This window comes from Penicillium maclennaniae (genome assembly GCF_028827695.1).
Source record: "Penicillium maclennaniae strain IBT 15551 chromosome Unknown utg000003l:1.0-5670915.0:1.0-5674809.0, whole genome shotgun sequence".
NCBI classification, from domain to species: Eukaryota; Fungi; Ascomycota; class Eurotiomycetes; order Eurotiales; family Aspergillaceae; genus Penicillium; species Penicillium maclennaniae.
In genome coordinates, this window is record NW_026623215.1 from 5,479,327 (window position 1) to 5,500,136 (window position 20,810).

General features: G+C 51.1%; 10 protein-coding genes across 10 annotated transcripts; 5 read left to right on the forward strand and 5 right to left on the reverse strand.

Moving 5' to 3' along the window:
* Nucleotides 1-676: 676 nt before the first annotated feature.
* Nucleotides 677-1,405, reverse strand: N7477_004141 (HD domain-containing protein; the record flags this gene model as incomplete). The annotated part of the gene is made up of 1 exon (XM_056965804.1): nt 677-1,405. The coding sequence occupies one exon, from the start codon at nt 1,403-1,405 to the stop codon at nt 677-679; it is 729 nt and encodes a 242-aa protein (XP_056825757.1).
* A 613-nt stretch (nt 1,406-2,018) lies between these two features.
* Nucleotides 2,019-2,692, reverse strand: N7477_004142 (uncharacterized protein; the record flags this gene model as incomplete). Its single annotated transcript, XM_056965805.1, has 3 exons — nt 2,019-2,185; nt 2,237-2,515; nt 2,575-2,692. 3 exons carry the CDS (start codon nt 2,690-2,692, stop codon nt 2,019-2,021), a joined length of 564 nt encoding a protein of 187 aa, XP_056825758.1.
* A 1,048-nt stretch (nt 2,693-3,740) lies between these two features.
* Nucleotides 3,741-7,009, forward strand: mph1 (3'-5' DNA helicase; the record flags this gene model as incomplete). Its single annotated transcript, XM_056965806.1, is given in 2 exon segments — nt 3,741-4,077; nt 4,092-7,009. 2 exon segments carry the CDS (start codon nt 3,741-3,743, stop codon nt 7,007-7,009), a joined length of 3,255 nt encoding a protein of 1,084 aa, XP_056825759.1.
* Nucleotides 7,010-7,287: 278 nt separating this feature from the next.
* cap2 (F-actin-capping protein subunit beta) lies at nt 7,288-8,406 on the forward strand (the record flags this gene model as incomplete). The annotated part of the gene is made up of 5 exons (XM_056965807.1): nt 7,288-7,316; nt 7,459-7,838; nt 7,909-8,178; nt 8,232-8,279; nt 8,333-8,406. The coding sequence occupies 5 exons, from the start codon at nt 7,288-7,290 to the stop codon at nt 8,404-8,406; spliced, it is 801 nt and encodes a 266-aa protein (XP_056825760.1).
* A 301-nt stretch (nt 8,407-8,707) lies between these two features.
* Nucleotides 8,708-9,391, reverse strand: N7477_004145 (mediator of RNA polymerase II transcription subunit 11; the record flags this gene model as incomplete). Its single annotated transcript, XM_056965808.1, has 2 exons — nt 8,708-9,163; nt 9,227-9,391. The coding sequence occupies 2 exons, from the start codon at nt 9,389-9,391 to the stop codon at nt 8,708-8,710; spliced, it is 621 nt and encodes a 206-aa protein (XP_056825761.1).
* A 178-nt stretch (nt 9,392-9,569) lies between these two features.
* N7477_004146 (putative transcription initiation factor TFIID subunit) lies at nt 9,570-12,711 on the forward strand (the record flags this gene model as incomplete). The annotated part of the gene is made up of 5 exons (XM_056965809.1): nt 9,570-9,746; nt 10,502-10,640; nt 10,694-10,737; nt 10,794-11,608; nt 11,667-12,711. 5 exons carry the CDS (start codon nt 9,570-9,572, stop codon nt 12,709-12,711), a joined length of 2,220 nt encoding a protein of 739 aa, XP_056825762.1.
* An 873-nt stretch (nt 12,712-13,584) lies between these two features.
* N7477_004147 (flavin-containing monooxygenase) lies at nt 13,585-14,645 on the forward strand (the record flags this gene model as incomplete). The annotated part of the gene is made up of 3 exons (XM_056965810.1): nt 13,585-13,842; nt 13,892-14,125; nt 14,208-14,645. Coding segments are annotated over 3 exons (930 nt in total), but the record flags the coding sequence as incomplete, so codon positions are not given.
* Nucleotides 14,646-15,501: 856 nt separating this feature from the next.
* On the forward strand, nt 15,502-16,278 carry N7477_004148 (peroxiredoxin-like family protein; the record flags this gene model as incomplete). The annotated part of the gene is made up of 2 exons (XM_056965811.1): nt 15,502-15,738; nt 15,793-16,278. 2 exons carry the CDS (start codon nt 15,502-15,504, stop codon nt 16,276-16,278), a joined length of 723 nt encoding a protein of 240 aa, XP_056825764.1.
* Nucleotides 16,279-16,432: 154 nt separating this feature from the next.
* On the reverse strand, nt 16,433-18,006 carry ppe1 (putative ribosomal protein/carboxylic ester hydrolase (Ppe1); the record flags this gene model as incomplete). The annotated part of the gene is made up of 5 exons (XM_056965812.1): nt 16,433-16,638; nt 16,704-16,957; nt 17,028-17,118; nt 17,171-17,703; nt 17,741-18,006. The coding sequence occupies 5 exons, from the start codon at nt 18,004-18,006 to the stop codon at nt 16,433-16,435; spliced, it is 1,350 nt and encodes a 449-aa protein (XP_056825765.1).
* A 703-nt stretch (nt 18,007-18,709) lies between these two features.
* Nucleotides 18,710-20,385, reverse strand: N7477_004150 (DUF2417 domain-containing protein; the record flags this gene model as incomplete). The annotated part of the gene is made up of 2 exons (XM_056965813.1): nt 18,710-20,149; nt 20,209-20,385. 2 exons carry the CDS (start codon nt 20,383-20,385, stop codon nt 18,710-18,712), a joined length of 1,617 nt encoding a protein of 538 aa, XP_056825766.1.
* Between the last annotated feature and the right edge of the window lie 425 nt (nt 20,386-20,810).

Genomic DNA, 20,810 nt, shown 5'->3' on the forward strand with positions numbered 1-20,810 from the left:
TTCTTGATATTTCGGTGATTTAGATACAGTGCTCGCGCGGCGTTGGCGACTTGCAAGTGGCGTTTGTGGTTCTTGTCAATCATACCTACGAAATTGCACCAGACATCCTAAACTCTGGATTATCTGCCGGTTCGTGCATTTCGTCTTTGATACCATGCGTTCTTGATGATTCCTCACTCACAGAAACCCAAATACCCAAACCTGTACTTTTGATTTGCTCGCATTGGATAGAAGGTGGATGTTTGTCATTTCTCTCTGCGTTTTTCCCTTTCTTCGCTGTGAGGGAAGTATCCTCAAACAGTCTTTACCGAGGCACGGCGTCTGAACTTTATTGGAACATTCATTCTCTCTGCTTTCATATGTTCGAACTGCCACTCTTTGGGCCCAGAACGGGCTGTGGACATCAATACAAGGGGCTCAGGCACCCAAGATATTCAACATAGATGTGCTCTAACCCTTTTAGGTGCTTTGAACAGTATAAATCGAGTGCAACCTTCAGTTTGCCCAAGTCATTTCTCTTCCTTATCTGCAAGCCTCTTTCGAAGCCTCTTGGCCCCAGATTGGCATCTATGTAGACATCAATATGTTTCGTCTCTGGGATATTTCGAACAAGCCAGGACATAAAGATTGGTGTCGCCTAGTGAGGCCCATCTGCTCAATATGTGTTCTTAGTACTTTACACCGTAGAATTAGAAAGGGCCATCTCCTCCTCCCACCATCCGCGGAACACCCTCAATCTCTCTGTGCGCACACCCGCCATTTTTTTCCCAGTCTCTGTCTTCATCATTCCCTCCAATTTCTCCAGCTTGCCCCCGAAATGTTCGATCGAGTTATCCATCTCCCACCTGCCGTCATCTCCGACAAACTTTTTGCCCTGTGCCCCAAGAAATGTGAAAGTCCGGCCGATGCCAATGGCTCCAATTGCATCCAGCCTGTCAGCATCCTGTACGACCGCTAGCTCAGGATATCCCTCGTCTATCAGGCGACGAATTACACTCGGGTCTTTGCATTCTGTTGTGTAGGACACGTGCGAGACGATTGTCTGCACTTTGGAGGCGAGATCCGCCGGGGCTCCGTTTTTGATGAGGGCGACCTCAACCATTGTTTCGGGATCGAGTGATTCCACATTAGAGTCTATCACCGATGACAAGCTGTGGAGATATTTTCTATCTCCGATGTCGTGCATGAGGGCTGCAAGCTTGACCACTGCTGTGTTGAGCTGCTTTTCGGGGTGCAGGGCTTGTTCGGCCTGGAGAATGGCGAGGGCCACGTTGACCACGCGGTGGACGTGGGCTGGGTTGTGGGAAGGATCATGGCCGGACATGCAAGAGTCCACGAAGATACACATAGAGCGGTATAGTGTCTGGAATTGCTCGCTGGTAGCTTCCATGGCTGTCGCGACCATATTTGTGTCCATGTATGTGTGAGTCCACGGGTTGGTCTAAAGGCGCTTTTTACGGTGCTGGCAGCTGAAATCGTCTCGCAGAGGCAGATTGTAAGGTTCCAGAGACAGGTTGCTCTCAAGTCGATGTACTAGTTGAGTTGGGGGAATAATATCATTAGTTCGCCTTTATTAGACCCGTAAACAACCCGTGGACTGGAACTTGGCGGTGAGTCGATCCAAGCCTCTCGTGCATCCAACGTCGTCCCTGCAGCTGCAGTCCAAGCATTGAACTCCACTCATCTTCCAGGGTCACGACCACTTCAAGCCAAGGCCAGGCAGCATCGCACACCGTGTATTTTCTTACGGGTAATGCAGCGTGATGGGACATCTGGGACATTTACGAAACGGCGAGTGGTCTACATGCAAAATTCAACCATGTACTGCTGCATCAACAAACCTGGAACTTGTCTGCACTTGGAAAGAAATTCAGGAAAATTATTACAATATCATTCACAGGCATCAAATATTATTGCACATGCAGAAAGAACATGCGATGGACAACAGATGCTCGAGATGATCCGAAACAATCACTTCGCGCCATGTGTTATCTCGGTCGAGCGTGTATGTGAAACCCCTACAGAGCGAATGCAGCAACCACCAAGCCGAGAAGACTAGCGCTGGAGGCACCCAGCTTGACGTTAGACGCGGCATTGGTAGAGTGGACAACACCAGTGGTGGTGCTAGAGACACTGAAGGTGCTAGCGGAAGCGCTTTCGGTGTTACGGTTGTCGTTGTTGGAAGCTACAGATTGAGTCAGTATAAAAGAAGTCTACAGCGGTGATTGAAGCGTACACATAGAGGCACTGGTGGTTGTGGCGGTCGCGGTAGCCCAGGTGCCCGTGGTGGTGGTGCTGGAGACAGTGTAGCCTGTCTCAGAGGCGGCAGTACCGGTAGCGAGGAAGTGGGAGTTGAAGCAGGCGTTCTGGCAGTCGGTGTATTTCTTAGTATCGGCGGCAGTGCCGGTACCCTGAGGGCAGGCGGCAACACAGCTGTTGGTATCGTTGGCCTGGGCCTCATTGGGGCAGGGGACCTTGTAGCAATCGGCGACGCAGCACCGGTCAGAGCTGTTGCCTATTGAGGGCATCACGTTAACGCAGACAAACGAGAACAGGGAAAAAGATCAAACCTACAGTTTTTGGCACACGATTGCTCAGGAGTGAGGGTTGCAGTAACAGTCTCTGCGGTGGTAGTGGTCTCCGCTGCAGCGAAGGCCAGCAGAGTAGAGAGGGCAATGATGCTGAACTTCATGATGAAAGTGGAGATGGAAGAGTAATGTCAAGAAGGTAGAGACTGGTCAAGGTGTAGCGAGTGACTTGAGAATGATGGGGAACGAGGGAAAGGTTGAGAAAGGGATTGGAAGCTTTTTAAGTAAATCACAGGGCACAAGAGCCGTGTACCTGCGCTTTCCTGCAGTCCGCGACCTGTAACCCTGCATTGGCATGTTAGACTTGGCCAAATCACATCCAGGTGACTCCATTTCCCCCAAATCAGGAGCCCTGAAACCATCGACCACAAAAAAAAAAAGAAAACTGGCGCTAGGTTCCCCATTCGTGTCTCACATCGAACTCGGTAGGTTTGGTGTTGACTAATTACTATGGTCGCTCGGTGGATACAATTTCGGACTACCTTGCTTCCCGTGAAGGCCAAAAGAATCCCTAAGAATAGCCCGGTGAAAAATGGGATATTGGCCCCTTGACAGGACATTGCCGAATAGGCGGGAAGTAAACGGGACCCTGGATCTGGCAAATCTGGGGATTCTCGGCCGTGCCCGGGCGATTGTCATTCGCCCGGTTGCCACCCTAAACAGTATCAACAAGCCCCTATAATCCGCTAGTCCGTACCCATTGATCCCCAGATGCGCTAGGGCGGCCCCCCAAAAGGCGCAAGGGACTCTTCATTATGACCCCCCCGCATGCATTTACTCTGGGGTCTTTCTTGGCCTCAAAACCCCTGAAACCAGATCACGATGGACGCCATTAGACTATGGTACTATCCACAATTCCCAATAAATACAGCGATTGACATTGATTAAGGTTACAGTACTGACTGGACCAGAGGACCAGAGGACCAGAGGACCAGAGGACCAGAGGACCAGAGGACCAGAGGACCAGAGGACCAGAGGACTAGAAGGCCATAACAGTAGAAGTAAAGATCAGAGGCCTCCATGTGGTGCAAACAGACCAAACACCCTCTCTCACAGTCACATGACTTCGTGACTTTCGCGACGCGACCATCATGTAGAGGGTGGTGATATTGCGAGAAGGCGCGATATTAGCAGCTCGCTGCTCTCAGCGCAATGCCGTCTTCAGACTTCGAGTCAGAATACTCTGATGATGATTTTGTAGTGCCCAGTACCCCCGACGGTGATGGACCTCCTCGCCCTGCCAAACGGCGTCGCGTGCAACTCCCCTCACGCGGGGAAGAAGATGATGGCGAGGAGACTGTTTCCGAGACTGACTCTTTCTCTGATTTTGACGAGGATCTACCGAACTATCACGAATCCCGGGAAGCATTAGAAGACCAACGATCAAAGTCTCGGAGCTTCGTACCCAAACAGCGCAACTTCCAGGAAAACATGTTTGTTACTCAACTCACACAACCTCACTCCAGCCCTGAGCGGATTCGCGGCCCCGGTGGAAAAAGCCAGATCCTGATCCGCCACCTCCTCTACCTATGGCCCCCTCTCCTCACCTTTCTCCCACAAATGCGACGAGGAGAGAATCTAATCACTACTACGACGAGGAGGAAGAGCTGCGAGCAGCGTTGGCAGCATCGCTAGACGCATTCGAAGAAGAAAAGTCATTCAGAACTGCGGTGAACACTAGTAAATCGAAATGTACAGGCCCGCCTCGACCTGTGTCACATCATGAGCAGAGGAATGACTCCATGGACGTCTCATTTGAGTTGGAAGATTTACCGGAGGATGCTTTCGATTCCTCGCCAGCTCTGTCGCCGGCTGTATGTAAAGCTCAATGTCCAACATTTACATCGAGCTTCCCGAGGCCTCCAAATCGACCGCAGCATCTCCGACAAACTACACTTTTTGGCATGACTGCCCAGAACGGACCGCCCACGCCACGTGAAGAAGACTTTGCGCTGCCTGAGAAAGTCGAACCCCCGACACATCATAAATTGAACAAAGATGCACTCGATCAATGGTGGTATCCAACAAATCTGGGCACTATTCGAGACTACCAGTTCAATATCACCCAGAAAGGCCTCTATCACAATTTACTGGTAGCCTTGCCAACTGGACTGGGAAAGACGTTCATTGCGGCAACAATCATGCTCAACTGGTTTCGGTGGACCAAGGACTCTCAAATTATTTTTGTAGCTCCCACGAAACCACTAGTTTCGCAGCAGGTGACAGCATGTCTGGATATTGCTGGAATTCCGCGATCCCAGACTACAATGCTTACTGGAGGTGCATCGCCTGGCATTCGTGCGGAGGAGTGGCAATCGAAGCGAGTATTCTTCATGACTCCCCAGACATTGATCAACGATTTGAAGACCGGAATCGCAGATCCAAAGCGCATCGTTCTACTGGTTGTAGATGAGGCGCACCGTGCTACTGGAGGCTACGCCTATGTCGAAGTGGTCAAATTTTTGCGAAGGTTCAACAAAAGTTTCCGTGTTCTCGCGCTGACTGCCACGCCTGGCTCTACCGTGGAATCTGTACAGGCAGTAATTGATGGCCTCGACATTTCGCGAGTGGAAATTCGCACCGAAAGTTCAATTGATATTCGGGATTACGTGCACTCTCGTAATATCGAAATTGAGACATTTGAGAACTCGGATGAGATGCTCTTTTGCATGGACCTTTTATCAACGACGTTGCGACCTCTAGTGGATCAACTTCGAACAATGAATGCTTATTGGGGCCGAGATCCAATGGGCCTGACAGCGTTTGGTCTTACGAAAGCAAGACAACAATGGATGGCATCCGATGCCGGCCGAAATGCCAACTTCGGACTCAAAGGAAAGGTCAATGCAATTTTCACTGTCCTGGCAAGTCTGGCTCATGCCATAGACTTGTTGAAGTTCCACGGAATCGTCCCATTCTATCGCCACATCCTGCATTTCAAATCGAACACCGACGGACAGAAAGGTGGCAAGTGGCAGAAACAGGTTGTACAGGATGAGAGTTTCAAGAAGCTCATCAGCCATCTCGAGCCCTGGTCCAAAAACCCAGAGTTTATTGGCCACCCGAAATTGGAGTACCTCAAATCCGTAATCCTGAATCACTTTATGGATAGAGGCGAAGGCAACGAAAATATTGATGGTAACAGTCAACCAGCAACGCGAGTTATGATATTTGTGCATTTTCGTGACAGCGCCGAAGAAGTCACGAGAGTGTTGAAGCGATACGAGCCCATGATTCGACCGCATGTGTTCGTGGGCCAAAGTAGCGCCAAAGGCTCAGAGGGAATGGATCAGAAGACCCAACTGAAGATCATCCAAGAGTTCAAGAAGGGCACTTACAATACCATCGTCGCCACATCCATCGGTGAAGAAGGATTGGATATTGGTGAGGTCGATCTCATCGTGTGTTATGACTCCTCTGCATCGCCAATTCGCATGCTGCAACGAATGGGTCGAACTGGCCGTAAGAGAGCCGGGAACATTACGTTGCTCCTTATGAAGGGCAAAGAGGAAGACTCATACATCAAAGCGAAGGACAACTATGAGAAAATGCAACAGATGATAGCCAGCGGCTCTCGGTTCACGTTTCATGATGATCGATCTGCTCGTATCCTACCTGCCGGGGTACGTCCAGTGGCCGACAAGCGGATCATCGACGTCCCCCCAGAGAATTCCCAGCGCGAACTGCCCGAGCCAAAGCGCAAAGGACGTGCGCCTAAAAGGCCACCTAAGAAATTCAATATGCCTGACGATGTGGAGACTGGCTTTACTCGAGCATCAAGACTTGAAGCAGGTTTCAGTAAAGCCAAGCCGAGAAAGCTTACTCCTGCAAAACGCGTTCGAACTCCAACACCAGAACCAGTCGAAGTCCCATCTCTGGACGAAGTGGTTCTTAACGATAAAGAACAACGAGATCTCGAGCGGCTTTATCAAAATATTGGAGACACATCGCCACAATACATCAGCGTCCCACGCAATGATGCATTTCCTCACCTCCAGCTTGTTCCGAGACCGACCAAGTTTGTTCCGCATGGCTCCCTTACCTCTCGAATGATTGGGACTCTGCAAAAAATGAAGCAGGCTGGACCTGACTGCGAGGATTACTACAGGCAAATCCTGGCTCGAGAACCCATCGAACCCAAAGAGACATCAACAACAGAGTATCGGCGCAGCAATAATTCAAAAAGACCATCGAAGAATTCAACTTCTTGCCAAAGGGCAGACCTAGACTCTGATATTCAACACAAACGATCATCTCCCCTCTTTGTTGGCGACTTTGACGATGATTCTGACTCTGATCTACCGGACATAAACACGCTCCTTAGTAGTGCGTCAAAGGCTAAGGCTCAGGTTGCTCAGAATGCCCAAAATCCTAGGGCAGAGATTGAAGATGACAACGAAGACGATTCGTGGATACTTTGAAGTATAGCCACGCCCTGAACTTGCTCTATAGACTTGGCGTCAGCTTTGGAGCACATTGAAATTTGCATTGTATTTAGAGTTTAATGACCAAAGAACATAAAGATCATTGTGGAATGTTCAGATCTTCGTTGAAAATCAATATAGTGTTCCTTATCTTGTTTTTTTATGGGTGGTGGAGATGCTACTGCCACCTGCGGTCTGCAATACACACGCACCTCCGTCAACACCGCCGTCCGGAGATCTGAACAATATACAGACTCAACCCCTTCACCTCCACCATGGCCGATGCACAGTTCGATAGCGCGCTGTAAGTAACATGACCTTTTAGCACATATATTTCAATATCGTCCGCCCGACAATCAGAACAAGCAGACCGGCAATTCGAGACCCTGCGGCGACCCCGCCTCAGCTGCATGGAGAGACCCCCGAGCTGACCATCTTACGACTAGCGATCTTCTTCGGCGTCTGAATCCCCGCGATACCAAGAAGAATCTCCAATCCATCACCTCAATCGTCCCTGACCTTACCGAAGACCTCCTTGCCTCTGTTGACCAGCCCCTGGAGATTCGCAAATGCCCCCAAACCAGCCGTGACTACCTGCTCTGTGATTACAATCGCGACGGCGATAGTTATCGATCACCATGGAGCAACGAGTTTGACCCTCCTCTCGAGGACGGAACGGTGCCCAGTGAGCGGGTGCGCAAGCTCGAAGTCGCGGCCAATGAGTCCTTTGACGTATACCGCGAGCTCTACTACGAGGGCGGCGTTGGCAGCGTGTACTTTTGGGATCTGGACGACGGATTTGCGGGTGTGATTCTGTTGAAGAAGGGTATGGCTTGTAGAATCTAGGGGAAATTGAATCGCGTGACTGGATGGATGGCTGACCTTGTCTTTTCCAGGGGTGACACCCGGCTCCCAGAGCTCCGGTGAATGGGACAGCATTCATGTCTTCGAGGCCACCGACCGGGCACGCATGTCCCACTACAAGCTCACTAGTACCGTGATCCTGCACCTGGCCAACGAGAACCAGGCACTCGGCGAAATGGACCTGAGCGGCAATATGACCCGTCAGGTTGAGGCTGACTTGCCCGTTGAGTCGGACGCGAGCCACATCGCTAATGTTGGTAGACTGGTTGAGGATATGGAACTGAAGATGCGGAACTTGCTACGTATGTCTTTCGGTACGCCGTTGCTGGCGCGATGGACACTGACGCTTTCACAGAGGAGGTTTACTTCGGCAAGGCTAAGGATGTTGTGGGTGAGCTTCGCAGTAGGTTTTTGCTCTTCTATTATGTATTTTCAAGGTGCTAATTATGCCATCAGGTCTGACGCCGTTGTCCGAGACAAATCGGGACCGCGCGACGCAGCTGGAGATGATCAAATCCATGCAGAAGTAATCTCTTGTCACAGCTCAGTCAGCTCTTGGGTCGATTGGCTCAAAGAGTCCGATATACGCAGCCGTTTTTGCGTTTTTTTCTTGCATAGCTTTAGTTCTGTGAACATGCAAATCCCCATTCGCATACAGTCGAGACCGAGACAATGTTGAACGTCAACTCCTCCTGGATGGAATACTAGATGGAAGCAATCGAGGTGAATTGCTATCAAGACCAGCTGCCGCCGGCGTATTTGGGTATCAAAGGTGCAAAGCAGTCATAGCCCTGCTGTAAATCAAGTGGCCGCCCGGCCAGCATATTACCATCAATCCATCTGCATTTCGGAATCGCCATTCGACTTGCTGGAGTCGTTTGGCTCACCCGTCGACTTATTCAGCTGTTCCACAAATCCCCGCGCAGCAGCCCACAATTCAGCTTCTTTGTCCTTCCCGACCGTGTCCTTTCGGCTGTTGAGCCAGCTGATGTCCAGAGAATTGGAGGCAACTGACCCTGCAGCTCCGGCGGTACCAGTGCTCACATCGCCTGCTCGCCCAATTGGATCCGGCGCCAGAACAGAAGATTCCTCTAAAGCGTAGACCTGGCGACGTAGTCGAACATCAATTGAGGAGAGGAGAGCGAAGTATTGCTGTGTTGCGTCTTTAAACTGCGTCTTGTGGGATTCGAGGGAGCCCTCTGGAACCTCGGAGGAAGGGGAGTTCGGCTTTGCATTGGTCAACGCTTGGATTGCTAGACCGGCTGAGTGAATGAGCTTTGCAACATCCTATACAAGCAGACGATTAGCCTGCTGTGTATGTGTTTTTGGCTTGAAAGTTAGTGGCCATACTTGGTCGATCTCGTTGAGTTGGCGGATGCGCTCCGCGGAGGTAAAGCTCGTCGGCGTTGCAGATTCTCCGCTCATGACGCCGAGTCTTGACAGGTTGTAAGACTTGCGAGGTACGAAGTTTTGTGAATGACTTGCACTCGGCGGGAAGTAGACGCTGAGACTCATCACGTGCAGAATCCGGGGAGCTGAATAAGCTCCGACCTTGCGAACCTTCCAATATCACGAATGTCGTCGCGCAACGACCCCACGCTCATCAAGCGCCTTGTATCCCTCGTCTCCTTCCTCTCTCGCAACCGCCCGTTCCTTTGATACCCCACCGAAATTTTCGTCTGATCGAATTGCAATGTCCGCGCCTGGCGGCGCTCCAAGCCCGGCGCCGCGCAGCGGCAGCCTGGGTCCTGGTGCGAATGGAGGCGGCATGCCCATGTCGTCGCAACCACCTTTGTCGGGCACACCGGTGCATCAGCCGCCTACCCAGGGGCAGAGCAGTCCCATGTCACAACAAAACTTGAACCAGATTGTGAGTTGCATCCTGCGCAGCCCCATTATTTGCATGCACATTGGCCACGGCTGCAGCACTGCTTTTTCATAATGTCTTCGCATCGGAAGTAGCGATGGCTCGCTCTTCTCTTGAACGACCTTACTTCATTGCTGAGTGAGAGCTTCAATGGTGCCTTCTTTGAATACGTGCTCGGCGTTACCCCAGTTTCCCGTTCTTGTGAAGAGCGATGACCCGTCACTGGTGAGACGGTGAGCTGGCTGTATGATGGAACCAACATGAGGCTCTTCTCTGAAGAGACTGGTGACCAGACAAGGACGGATTATTGAGGCCGGCGCGAATAGTATGAGTTGCTTTCCAAACCAGGAAATCATTGCTCGTAGCGTCCTCGCGCGTCTACTTGTTACCCCGCGTCTTTCCTACTACTTTTTTTTCCATTTGCTGTTCCGTTCTTGGATTGTCTCCCAGCCCTTTCTGCAACATGGCGAAAAATACAAAGCGTGACAGTTTCAGGAAGTCTCGGCCTGTGGCATGCCCATTCGAAGAATCTGAGCTACTTTGTACTACGCCGGCTGAACCGGCTCAGCCTGCTCAGCCAGCAGATTCTTCTCTAAGGCTGAGGTTGTCATTACGCACTTCCGCATTTCTACCGAGAGCATTGCCCTCTTCCTCACAAACTTCACCTGTGCAGCCTTTCATCCGAAACTTCAACGAAACCGTCCGTTCAAGGACATTCAAGATTGACCGACCATTACTGACAAGTTTCTGCCAATTAGGTTATCGACTATCTGGCCAAGAAAGGCTACAGCCGCACCGAAGCTATGCTTCGCATGGAGTCCGCTAACCAAGAGATTGATGGACGCCCTCTACCCCCTTTAGGAGAGGATGCTCGTCCCAAATTCAAGCAGGGGTTTGGTAAGTCGTCCCTTATGTGATATTTTGAATGCTTTTTCTAACATCCGACACAGACCTACTGAAGACCTGGGTGGAAGAGAACCTGGACCTGTACAAGGTAAGTGAATACCACGTTATCATCACAAGGGAGGGATGCTAATTATCCATTTAAAGCCTGAACTGCGCCGTGTTCTCTGGCCATTATTTGTTTATTCGTTTTTGAACATGATCACTTCTTTGTACACCAATGAAGCCAAGCAGTTCTTTGAGGCCAACAAGAATATGTTCCTTCCAGAGCACACGGATGATATCCGTATTCTTGAGCCTATTAGTCTGCCGGAGCATGTTCAGGACAATTCTACCGCTAAGCTCTACCGCGGCAACAAATACCGTGTTGTCCTGAGTAACCCCGCTTACACGAATCTCCTTCAGTTCCTTGAAAGCAAAGAGAAAGAGGGAGGCTCCGTGATGAACGCCATTTTGAGCAGTTACTGCACTGTTAAAACCATGGACCGAGCCGCAGACGATCGTTTCAGCTTTGCTGCAATGCTGGGCCAAATTGGGGCCGGTCAAACTTTCCCGGCAGAGGATGAGGGCATCCCTGGTCATCATCCCGGTTCGGCCTACACCGGTGACAACCCAGCTATGGCTGGTACTCTGCCACGACTTCGACTTGGAAAGATGCCGATGGAGGAGACGCTGGAAGGTGATGTTCGCGCTGAACTCGCTGAAGAAGACGAGAAGGAGCCTCCCATCGCCGGTCGCAATACACTGGTGCAGGAGTTTGACCAAATGATCAAGAAGGAGGAGGACGAGGAAGCGCCTACCCGTAATGATATCCCTTTCCCGCCCTCCACTGCTCGTGATGTGGCGGTCGAGGTCATGAAGGTCAAGGAGAACCGGGATCGATACCGACTCGAAGGTCGCACTGGTGGTGTAGGCCTCGGCGTCAGCGTGTGCATGTTCACTTTTCACAATACCTATGATAGGTAGGTTTGACTTTACTGTGCGGATCAGCTTGGCTACTCTTTACTAATTGATTAACAGTATCAACTGCCTCGATTTCTCGGATGACAATATGCTCGTGGCTGCTGGATTCTCGCAGTCTTACATTCGTGTCTGGAGCCTCGATGGGAAAAACATCGAAGAGGCCCACCCAGATCTTGACAAGCTGCACGATCTCCCTCCATCCAATTCTCGCCGCCTCATTGGGCATTCCGGTCCCGTCTATGCCGTAGCTTTTGCACCCTCTGCCAGCAAAGCGGAGAATGTTTCTGACGAGGACCGTGTTCCTACCAACGCTCGCTGGTTGCTCTCTTCTTCAGCTGACAAGACTGTCCGACTGTGGTCTCTCGATATGTGGCAGTGCATGGTCATCTACAGGGGCCATGACCGCCCGGTTTGGGATATTTCCTGGGGCCCCTTTGGTCACTATTTCGCTACAGCAGGCGCAGACAAGACTGCCCGTCTCTGGGTGACCGATCACCCTCGTCAGCAGCGCATCTTTGTCGGACACGACCAGGATGTGGATTGCATCTGTTTCCATCCCAACTCTGCATATGTTTTTACTGCCAGTTCTGATCACAGTGTCCGTATGTGGGCTGTCACCACCGGAAACGCTGTGCGTATGTTTACCGGCCACACGGGCAACATCACCGCCATGGAGTGTAGCCGGGATGGCAAGCTTTTGGCCTCGGCAGACGACCAAGGGTCCATCTTCTTGTGGGACTTGGCTCCTGGTCGTCTTCTGAAACGCATGCGTGGCCATGGAAAGGGCGGCATCTGGTCTCTCAGCTGGAGCGTCGAGTCCAGCGTGCTGGTCTCTGGAGGCGCCGACGGCACCGTCCGTGTCTGGGATGTCTCCGCTCCTCAGGATTCCACACAAGGCCGCGTGATCAGCGAGGGAGGCGCCGGTACCAAACTGGATGGTTCCAGCGCTCCCGCCGCTGGTCAAAGCAAAAAGAAGAAGGGCAAGGACGTCGTGGTTTCTCCCGATCAAATTAGTGCCTTCCCTACCAAGAAGAGCCCGGTCTACAAGGTCAAGTTCACCAATATGAACTTGGTCGTTGCAGGTGGGGCCTACCTTCCTTAGGTGCTTCGTTCTTCCATTCTGGCGTAAATACCCTGGGTTTTTGATCTTTATTTGCATGCATTTTCAAGAAATCTTTGTGATTGATGTGGTATCTGCATTCTAATGATAGGTGTTGGGCGGCTGGCGCACGTTTGCTTGCAAAAAAGCACAAGCTGTGAACCGTTTTCTCCTGTGTTCTCTTAAGGTGGTTCAGTTGATTGCACGCGAGTCTTCATCTATGAGCCCTTACAAATAGGTCATAGCGCCCGTTGAGAGACTGGACTGGTGCTCAGAAGCACCGTCTCAATAGGGCTTAATTGAACGAATCTTGATGAAATCATAGCTCAGCAATAGCGAAGCTCGTTATGGACCAACGGACTCCTTCCCACGTATCATGCTTATGACTGTGTTGATCTCGAGTCGTGCCGCTGGATTCGCGAACAGCACTTAGCCATGACAAAGGCCAAATCACATCTCTACAACGACTTGCGCAACGCCTAAATCACCACAGTAGGCCAACCACGAGGTGTAATCAACCCTGAACATTGCGCTGCGCTCACGAATCAGCTGGGAAGACACGGTCAATTTCGGATGTCGATCAGTCACCCCGTCATGATGAGTTAGCCAAACTGCTTGACTGTCGTCTCCCTCCATCTCAGGTACTTTCAAGGGTGGAAATAAGAGGGTGTCTTCTACAGTCCGAGCGAGAGAACTATCAATATTCGAGCCATCAGTAGTCTCTCTGTGGCTCCCTCTCAAGTTCTTTCTTGGGGTCTTGATGCAGGATCTTCTCAATGTGATCAAACTCGTCCCCGCATTATGCCTTGAGACACACCTGCGACATCTCCGATGGCCTCCGGTGCCTGTATAAGCGGACTAGCTCGACAACCTTAGCTTCAAGCCCATGATATTCTGGGCCTGGATGTCAAGATCCTCGAAGCGGGCAAGGGTCTCGGTGGAGTGTGGAATAACGATATCTACCCCGGGGCCCGTGTTGATTCAGGAGCTCCGATTTATGGGTTTTCCTTAGCCAAGGTCTATCAGACGTGGAAGTGGAGCCCACCCTATCCAGACCAGAAGGAGCTGCAGGCGTATTTCCATCATGTCGATCAAGTTCTCTCTGTCAAGAAAGACTGCATATTCAGTTCGCGCGTCACTACTGCCTCCTTTAAACCCGGAAGATGCCCAGTGGACTATCCAGACCGAGGATGGAAAGCTTGTTCGGGCTAAGTACTTCATTCCCGCCATTGACTTTGCCGAGCAACAATGGGTCCCGCCTTGGAAGGGCCTTGCTTGCTTTCGGGGCACGGTCCATCATTCTTCTCAATGGCCCCGAGAGGGAGTCAATGTGAAGGGAAAGCGTGTGGCGGTGATTGGAACTGGTGCAACGGGGATCCAGATCATCCAGGAATGGGCGAAAGAGGCCGCCGAGCTGGTTGTTTTCCAGCTGAACCCACAATATAGCCCTACCGATGCACCGGCATGAGTTTGACTCTGAGAAACCGCGTCAGATACAGGATGAAACCCCAGAGGCATTTGCTCGCGCATGGGAAACTCAATCTGGAATGCGCCTTCCATTCCCCACGAAGGCATTTGCGGACTATGAACCGGAAGAGGCAGAGACAATTCTCAACCGGATTTATGACCAAGGCGGCTTTGGCCTCTGGGCGGGAGCATTCACTGATACCCTGATGAATCCCGAAGCCAACCGGGCCACCTACGACGCCTGGGCTAGACGAGTTCGCGCGCGGGTCCACGATCCAGTCAAACGTGACTTGTTGGCGCCTCTGGAACCACCACATCCCTTCGGCACGAAGCGTCCCTCCTTGGAACATCATTATTATGAGCTGTTCAATGAACCTCATGTTCATCTCGTTGACACCAAGTCACATCCGATCACGGAGATCACGCCCGAGGGGATTGTGACCGATGACGGCAAAAAAATACGAGATTGACGTGATTGCCCTGGCGACTGGTTTCAACTCAAGTACCGGCGGCTTCTCGAAGATGCACATCAAGGATCTCAACGGGGTGGATCTTGCAGCGCGGTGGAAAGAAGGCGTCGAGACATATCTCGGACTGATGGTGCCCGGGTATCCTAACATGTTCCTTCCGTATTGCGTTCACGCGCCAACGCCATTCGCTGATGGGCCTGTCTTCATCGAGTTCTAGACTAATTTTATTCGTGACATGGTAAAGAAGATGGAAAGAGGCGGCATCAAGTCGCTGGATCCTCTGATAACATCGGCGGAGACTTGGCGAACAGAGGTCGATGCAATCGGGAACATGACTCTGTTCCCCAAGACCAAGTCATGGTACATGGGCGCGAATATCCCCGGCAAACCGGTAGAAATGCTATACTATTTCGGTGGAATCCCGCGCTATCGGGAGAAGTGCGGGGAAGCTCTGGAGAATTTGGAGAAGCTCTTTATATGTCGGTAGCTTTTGAGGATTGATATCAAGGTGACTTTTGGTATTCTTTGTAGATTCAAATCATCCAGTTTTATGTTATTCTCATTTCTTTCGCATAGCCCCTTTTGGGAAACGCTGCCCTGGATGACGTCTAAGGCCGACTGTTGCCAGTCACGTCCTCGACATGTTAAGTGATTATAATAAGGAACCTTGAACGATGCTCTGAACATAATGAAGCCCTGAAAACCTGTTGACCAGAAGAGTTGTCGTTAATATATCTATACCTTCGATGTTGGGACTCCCTGGCTCCCTGGACGATCAGCGGGGATGACGCGGGGTTTTGACCCCGCACCACTTCTTCAGCTCAGTTATTCACCACGCCTAGATAACCCAGTCAGGATGGCGGAATCGGCACCGAAGGAGGTACATCCTGTGGAGTCGCCAGTAACTAAGACGAAGTTCGAATCCAAGGATTTGGCGACGGAACAGCCCCCGTCAGCAGAGAACCTAGGCCAGATCGAGGACTACCCGGTGCTGGATAAAGAAGGCAAGAAGCACACATTCAAGAGCCTCTATGCCGGTCCCCAAGCAACAGCTCGCGTCCTAGTGATCTTTATTCGTCATTTCTTCTGCGGAGTGAGCTTTGTCGCCCCTCGCTGTGATATACGTGACTAATATCTCCCCTGACAGAGCTGTCAAGAGTTCATCCGCGCTCTTGCAGAATCGATGAAGCCAGAAGACTTGCTTCAGTTGCCCATCAGCACATCTATTGTCGTCGTAGGATGCGGAGACCCGGCTCTGATTGATCACTACCACAAGGAAACGGGTTGCCCATTCCCCATCTACACCGATCCCACTAGAAAGCTCTACGCTGATCTGGACTTGGTCACCTCGTACACGATGGGAGAGCGCCCTGAATATTTCCGCAAGGGCATGGTGCGCCTGGTCGCGGAATCGGTGGCTCAAACCCTGAAGCACGTTTCCAGTGGGCTGATGACCAAGGCGGGCGATTCCAGTCAAAATGGCGGGGAATTCCTGTTTGAGTCTATGGGCGAAGATGATAAGCAAGTTACTTGGTGCCACCGCATGACAAATACGCGAGACCATTCTTCAATCTCGACATTGGCACATCTTCTGGACTCGGAGGGCCGAGTGCTGCAGGTGAAGAAGAACTAGATATACCCCACCCAATGGTCTGTCCCGAAGCAGGAGATCCTTTTATAACTTCGTAATGCTGGTTAGGAGAGCTTATTGAAAATACAAGTGTTATGGACATCAATACGTCAGGGATTTCTAACCCTCCTCCACGATGAAAATGGAAGCCATGGGTCTATTTTAATTTATGATGTGTATCAGCTGCACCGGTGCCCTTCTTCATAGCAGCCGCCGCCTGCATGTCCGCTACTTTGGGTGGCAGTACCAATGCACTGCGATCATTGCGCCTGTAAAAGTCGACCAGCACCTGCGCCGTTTTGGTGGGTTGATCCTCCTGGACAAAGTGACCGGCTTCAGGGAAGACCTGAAGTTGATATTTTCCTGTAGATGATAGATGAAAATGAGCTTGCATTCAGGAGTGCCAGCAGAGTCAAGAGATGACATACCTTGCATCTGCCCGATCATGAGCTCTTTATCCAACCGATCTGTGCCTGCCAAAAGCAACAGCTTCCCACCCCGTGCATCGAGGAACTTTCGGCTGAGACCGATGAACCAGTCCTCCCAGAACGGCTTCGTGGCGGAAAGGTTCGTGCGCCACACCCATGGGCGAGACACGTCAGAGGGTTCGCTTTCCTCATATAGCAAAGAGGGAACAGAAGCCCTAGCTGATGCTGTGTTTCGAATGGTGCGCGAACGAGTACTGTACGTATCAATTAGTCGCTTGATTGCAATGGCCAGGTGGACTCTGGGTTTGGGGGGTGATCACATACTGCCATTCTATTCCCGATGCCAGTGAAGGGAAACGCGTTGGCCGCGTAGATAAGTATTTTTCCATACTTTGAAGAGCATCCATGGCAGAGCCTAGGACGTGTCAGTTGAATGTTGCGTGCTAGGACTTGACGTGCGGTCTTACCTTCAACGACATCCAAAACTGCAAATGCCAATATCTTTGACCCAAGCTCGCCAGTCCTGGCTACATCTGTGATGACTGCGCCTCCCAGACTGTGTCCAACAAGCACAATATCTGGTAAGCTCTCCCATCCCAATTTAATCTGCGTTTGACGAATCACATGGACCAGGTCCTGGCTGAGAGTCTTCAGACTTAAGTCGGGCTCTACCTGGCTAAGAGCCTCACACTGGGCCGCGAAAGCAGTTGACGGACGATTCTGATCGACCGTTTCTGATTTTGGGGCTATGGCCGTTCGACCGTGGCCCCGGGCATCAATGGATAGGAATCCCGCTTCGGGTAGGATCTTTCGGATCTCATCAGCGCATGTTGCGAACGACAGACCGGATGAACCGGCACCATGATGCATAACAAAGAGTGGGCCTGATCTGGCCGGTGGAGTCACATAAACGTGATGAATGATGTTGAGATTGTCAGTTTCTTGGGACAGGAACAATTCTTGGGAAAAGAAATCCGTCCATGCCAGTGATTGCGATGATCTGTACTCTTGTTAGTTTGACAGCTCAAGCAGGCTACCCTACACATAATAAAAAAAAATATAGGATCCCAGCTTCCACGAAGTGTATGGGACAGAAGGAAAAGACTGACCCCTGACTTCTCCGGACAAATAGATGCTGCGTCGGTGATGGAACTAGAGTTCCTGTAGACGAAGCCGAAGAGGCTGACGAGGCGGGAAATACGTCCTCTTCACGGTTCTCATCCAAAGTTGAATCGAACATGGGGACGTTCCGGGGCAGCTTGGCCAATTTGGACTTGGCGAAGGACTTCCGGAGTTCGCTCATGAATGCAAGTGGGGACTTGAAAGTCCCTTCGATCAAAGGAGGGGTCAACAATGCCGTATAGGGCGCTGATTTGACCACTTGTCTGCAGCTCAGTTTTCTGCAGAGAGGATGTAGAGTAGGCGCAGCTGATAGAAAGAGATATTCAATACCCCAAGGAGGATGTTTCGGGATGGATAGGATGAGATAGAACGTCTGGGCCTCAAATGATGTGCTGACTAAGATCCGATGTTCACGGGGCAGTGAACGATACACCAGAGAGCATTGCAGGTCTGACAGAATAAGGTAAAAATTAGGTACAAGTATAGAGTGGCCGGGCTCTTCAGCATCAGTGCAGTGAGTTCTGTTACTCTGAATTCATCCGAATTCATCCCAAGGGGAGAAAAAAAAGACTCGATCTCGACTCTGGAAATCTATAGATATGTCGCTGCGGTCACCTGGGAAAAAGCCCCGGTATTCTTACCGAAGTTATGACAGTATATCAGAAGAGACGTATTATACTGCGGATGCTCATTACACAGGAGGCATAGTCTCAGCCTCTCTTGGTATCGTCAATCTCAAGTAGCATCAGGCCCAAATCAGCCAAACCACGAACGCCAAACCATAATCTCAGGTGAAAAAGTCGCAATGGCTCAATAATTCGTATATATAAATGAAGCAAGGAAGGCAAAAAATTCATCATTCGAACCCATCATTCAAATCAGATCTATCGACCTTGAACCGGCGGACGAGCCTGGCTGTCCTGCACAATCTCTCGCAAGCGCTTCTCCAAAACTTGCCGGCCCTCTCCAACAGTCCAGACTTCATGCGGTGCATCATGGACAACATCCCAAGCGAGAAGTTTGTTCGTGATTGTTGAAAGATCCTCCTGTCGTTTAGCCCATTCGGGGTCCTTTTGCATCTCCAGTCCCGAGCTCACGATAACTAGAGGTGTTTGCCCCATCTGGATGTGCCGAGCGGACTGCACCTCTGCCGCTGTCATTGTGACAGCGACAAGGTTCTCTTGTAGCTGGGCTTTGATAAATTTGCCGGATTGATAGGCGGAGCGGCCGATGACTCGGTCTTCTCGAGTGCGACCACGCACAAGGGCACCCGCAAGGCGGTCCAGTCCCAGTGGGGAGATGACACCACGTAGCCACAGCATAAATCCACGTCCTGGATTACCGACATCTTGGAGATAAGACTCATGAAGGGGGTCGATCAGGAAGATACCGCTGACTTCAAGAAGGTGACGGCTGGCAAAGAGCCGCGAATACAGACTACCAACTCCAGCAGAGACAACGACCCAGGGTCCGGATTCGTCGGCCAGAGCGAGAGCCTCCGAGAGGACATCCACGGACATTCCTGCGGAGTGGGGAGAGGGTGCATTATCCGACCATGCCACTCCCGGCCTGTCCCAGTAACAGTACCGTTTGATAGCACCTGCACGGTATGCATCATCAATGAAAGGCTGCAGGTTGTGCTCAACGGGTCCCCAGTCTCCCTCGAGAAGAATGGTTGGCTCGTTGGTATTTTCGGTGCGATTTCCCACACAGGCAAGGTGGACCTGATAGGTATCCCCATGAACAGAGTACCGACGACCGGGAGCTTCAAGGGTAAGATCACGAGCACGGAGGATCAGAGTCGCTGTGAACAAGATAGTAGCGATGGTCATAATGGCTAAGACGATTGTCTCAAAGAGTACAGCGGCCCATTCCCGTAGCGAGCGGCGAGTTTCCTCTCGACCCGTAAGCCGTTCTTCTTCCTCACGTTTTCCCCATGCCACGGCCCGATTTTGCACAATCTGGTAGATGGATATAACAGCTGCCCAAACCACTGAAGCGATACCCACCCATCCTTCCTCGTAACGTATGCGTGGGACTGCGACCATAATGATCATGTCCACCAGTAGCAGAGTCGAAAGAACAATTCCCCAGATAGTCATTGCCTTGGAGGGGACGGCGAAAAAGAGCAGACCAAGGAGAAGATACCCGGTCGCCAGTGTCGTGTATCCGAACTCGAAGAAGCCCGAGCCACGCGAATGCATCAAGGGCGGACTGACGAAGATGGAAACTAGAAGGAAAGTCCACCACACGAAGCTGACGGCCAGCGCAAAGAGGGAGAGGCCGCGCACGGCACGCACAGTCCATAAATTGTAGGGCGAAACCTTTGGTACGGTGTCAGTTCGCCAGCAATCAACATATCTCATCTCGAAAAACCACTCACAGCCGGATCATCGGGACTCAGGTAGCCTTGTCGGTTGTTATGAGGAAGAAGGCGTGTGTGCTCCGTTGGTTCCTGGTGTGGAATAGGATCATTCTCGTGGTCGTTCTCATTCTGACGCTGGGTAGTGCCCTCGGACCTATCCATGCCGTCCTTCCTTCGGGCCCAGAAAGAGCTCATCTTGCCTGGAAACTGTGTCTGGACAGATCTGTAGATGGAAGATTGGCTGGGGGTGGTGTTCGCGACAACATCGGGGGATCGACGCCCTGGTCGATAAGATCGGCAGTGACGTCATTGATTCCCCTTAGCCCAAAGTCTAATTTTCCAATCAATTTCAAGGTTTCTCAAGTCACGCCGAATCTGCTTATGGCACCCCCTTTCTGGTATACTTCTTGGGAGATACACCACAGAAGCTGTGGGAAGCTCTCAAAGATTTCAAGTCCCCTCAGTGAACTATAGAAAGGAATTTGGTGTGCTTGGTACACGGTATATGGCAATCAAAATATATGATCTCAAACTTGGTTTCCATATAGACCGATCTAGACATTGATGTCATGCTTAGGCGAAAAAAAAACAGGTGTGATTGTCTTGTTTATGAATATCGG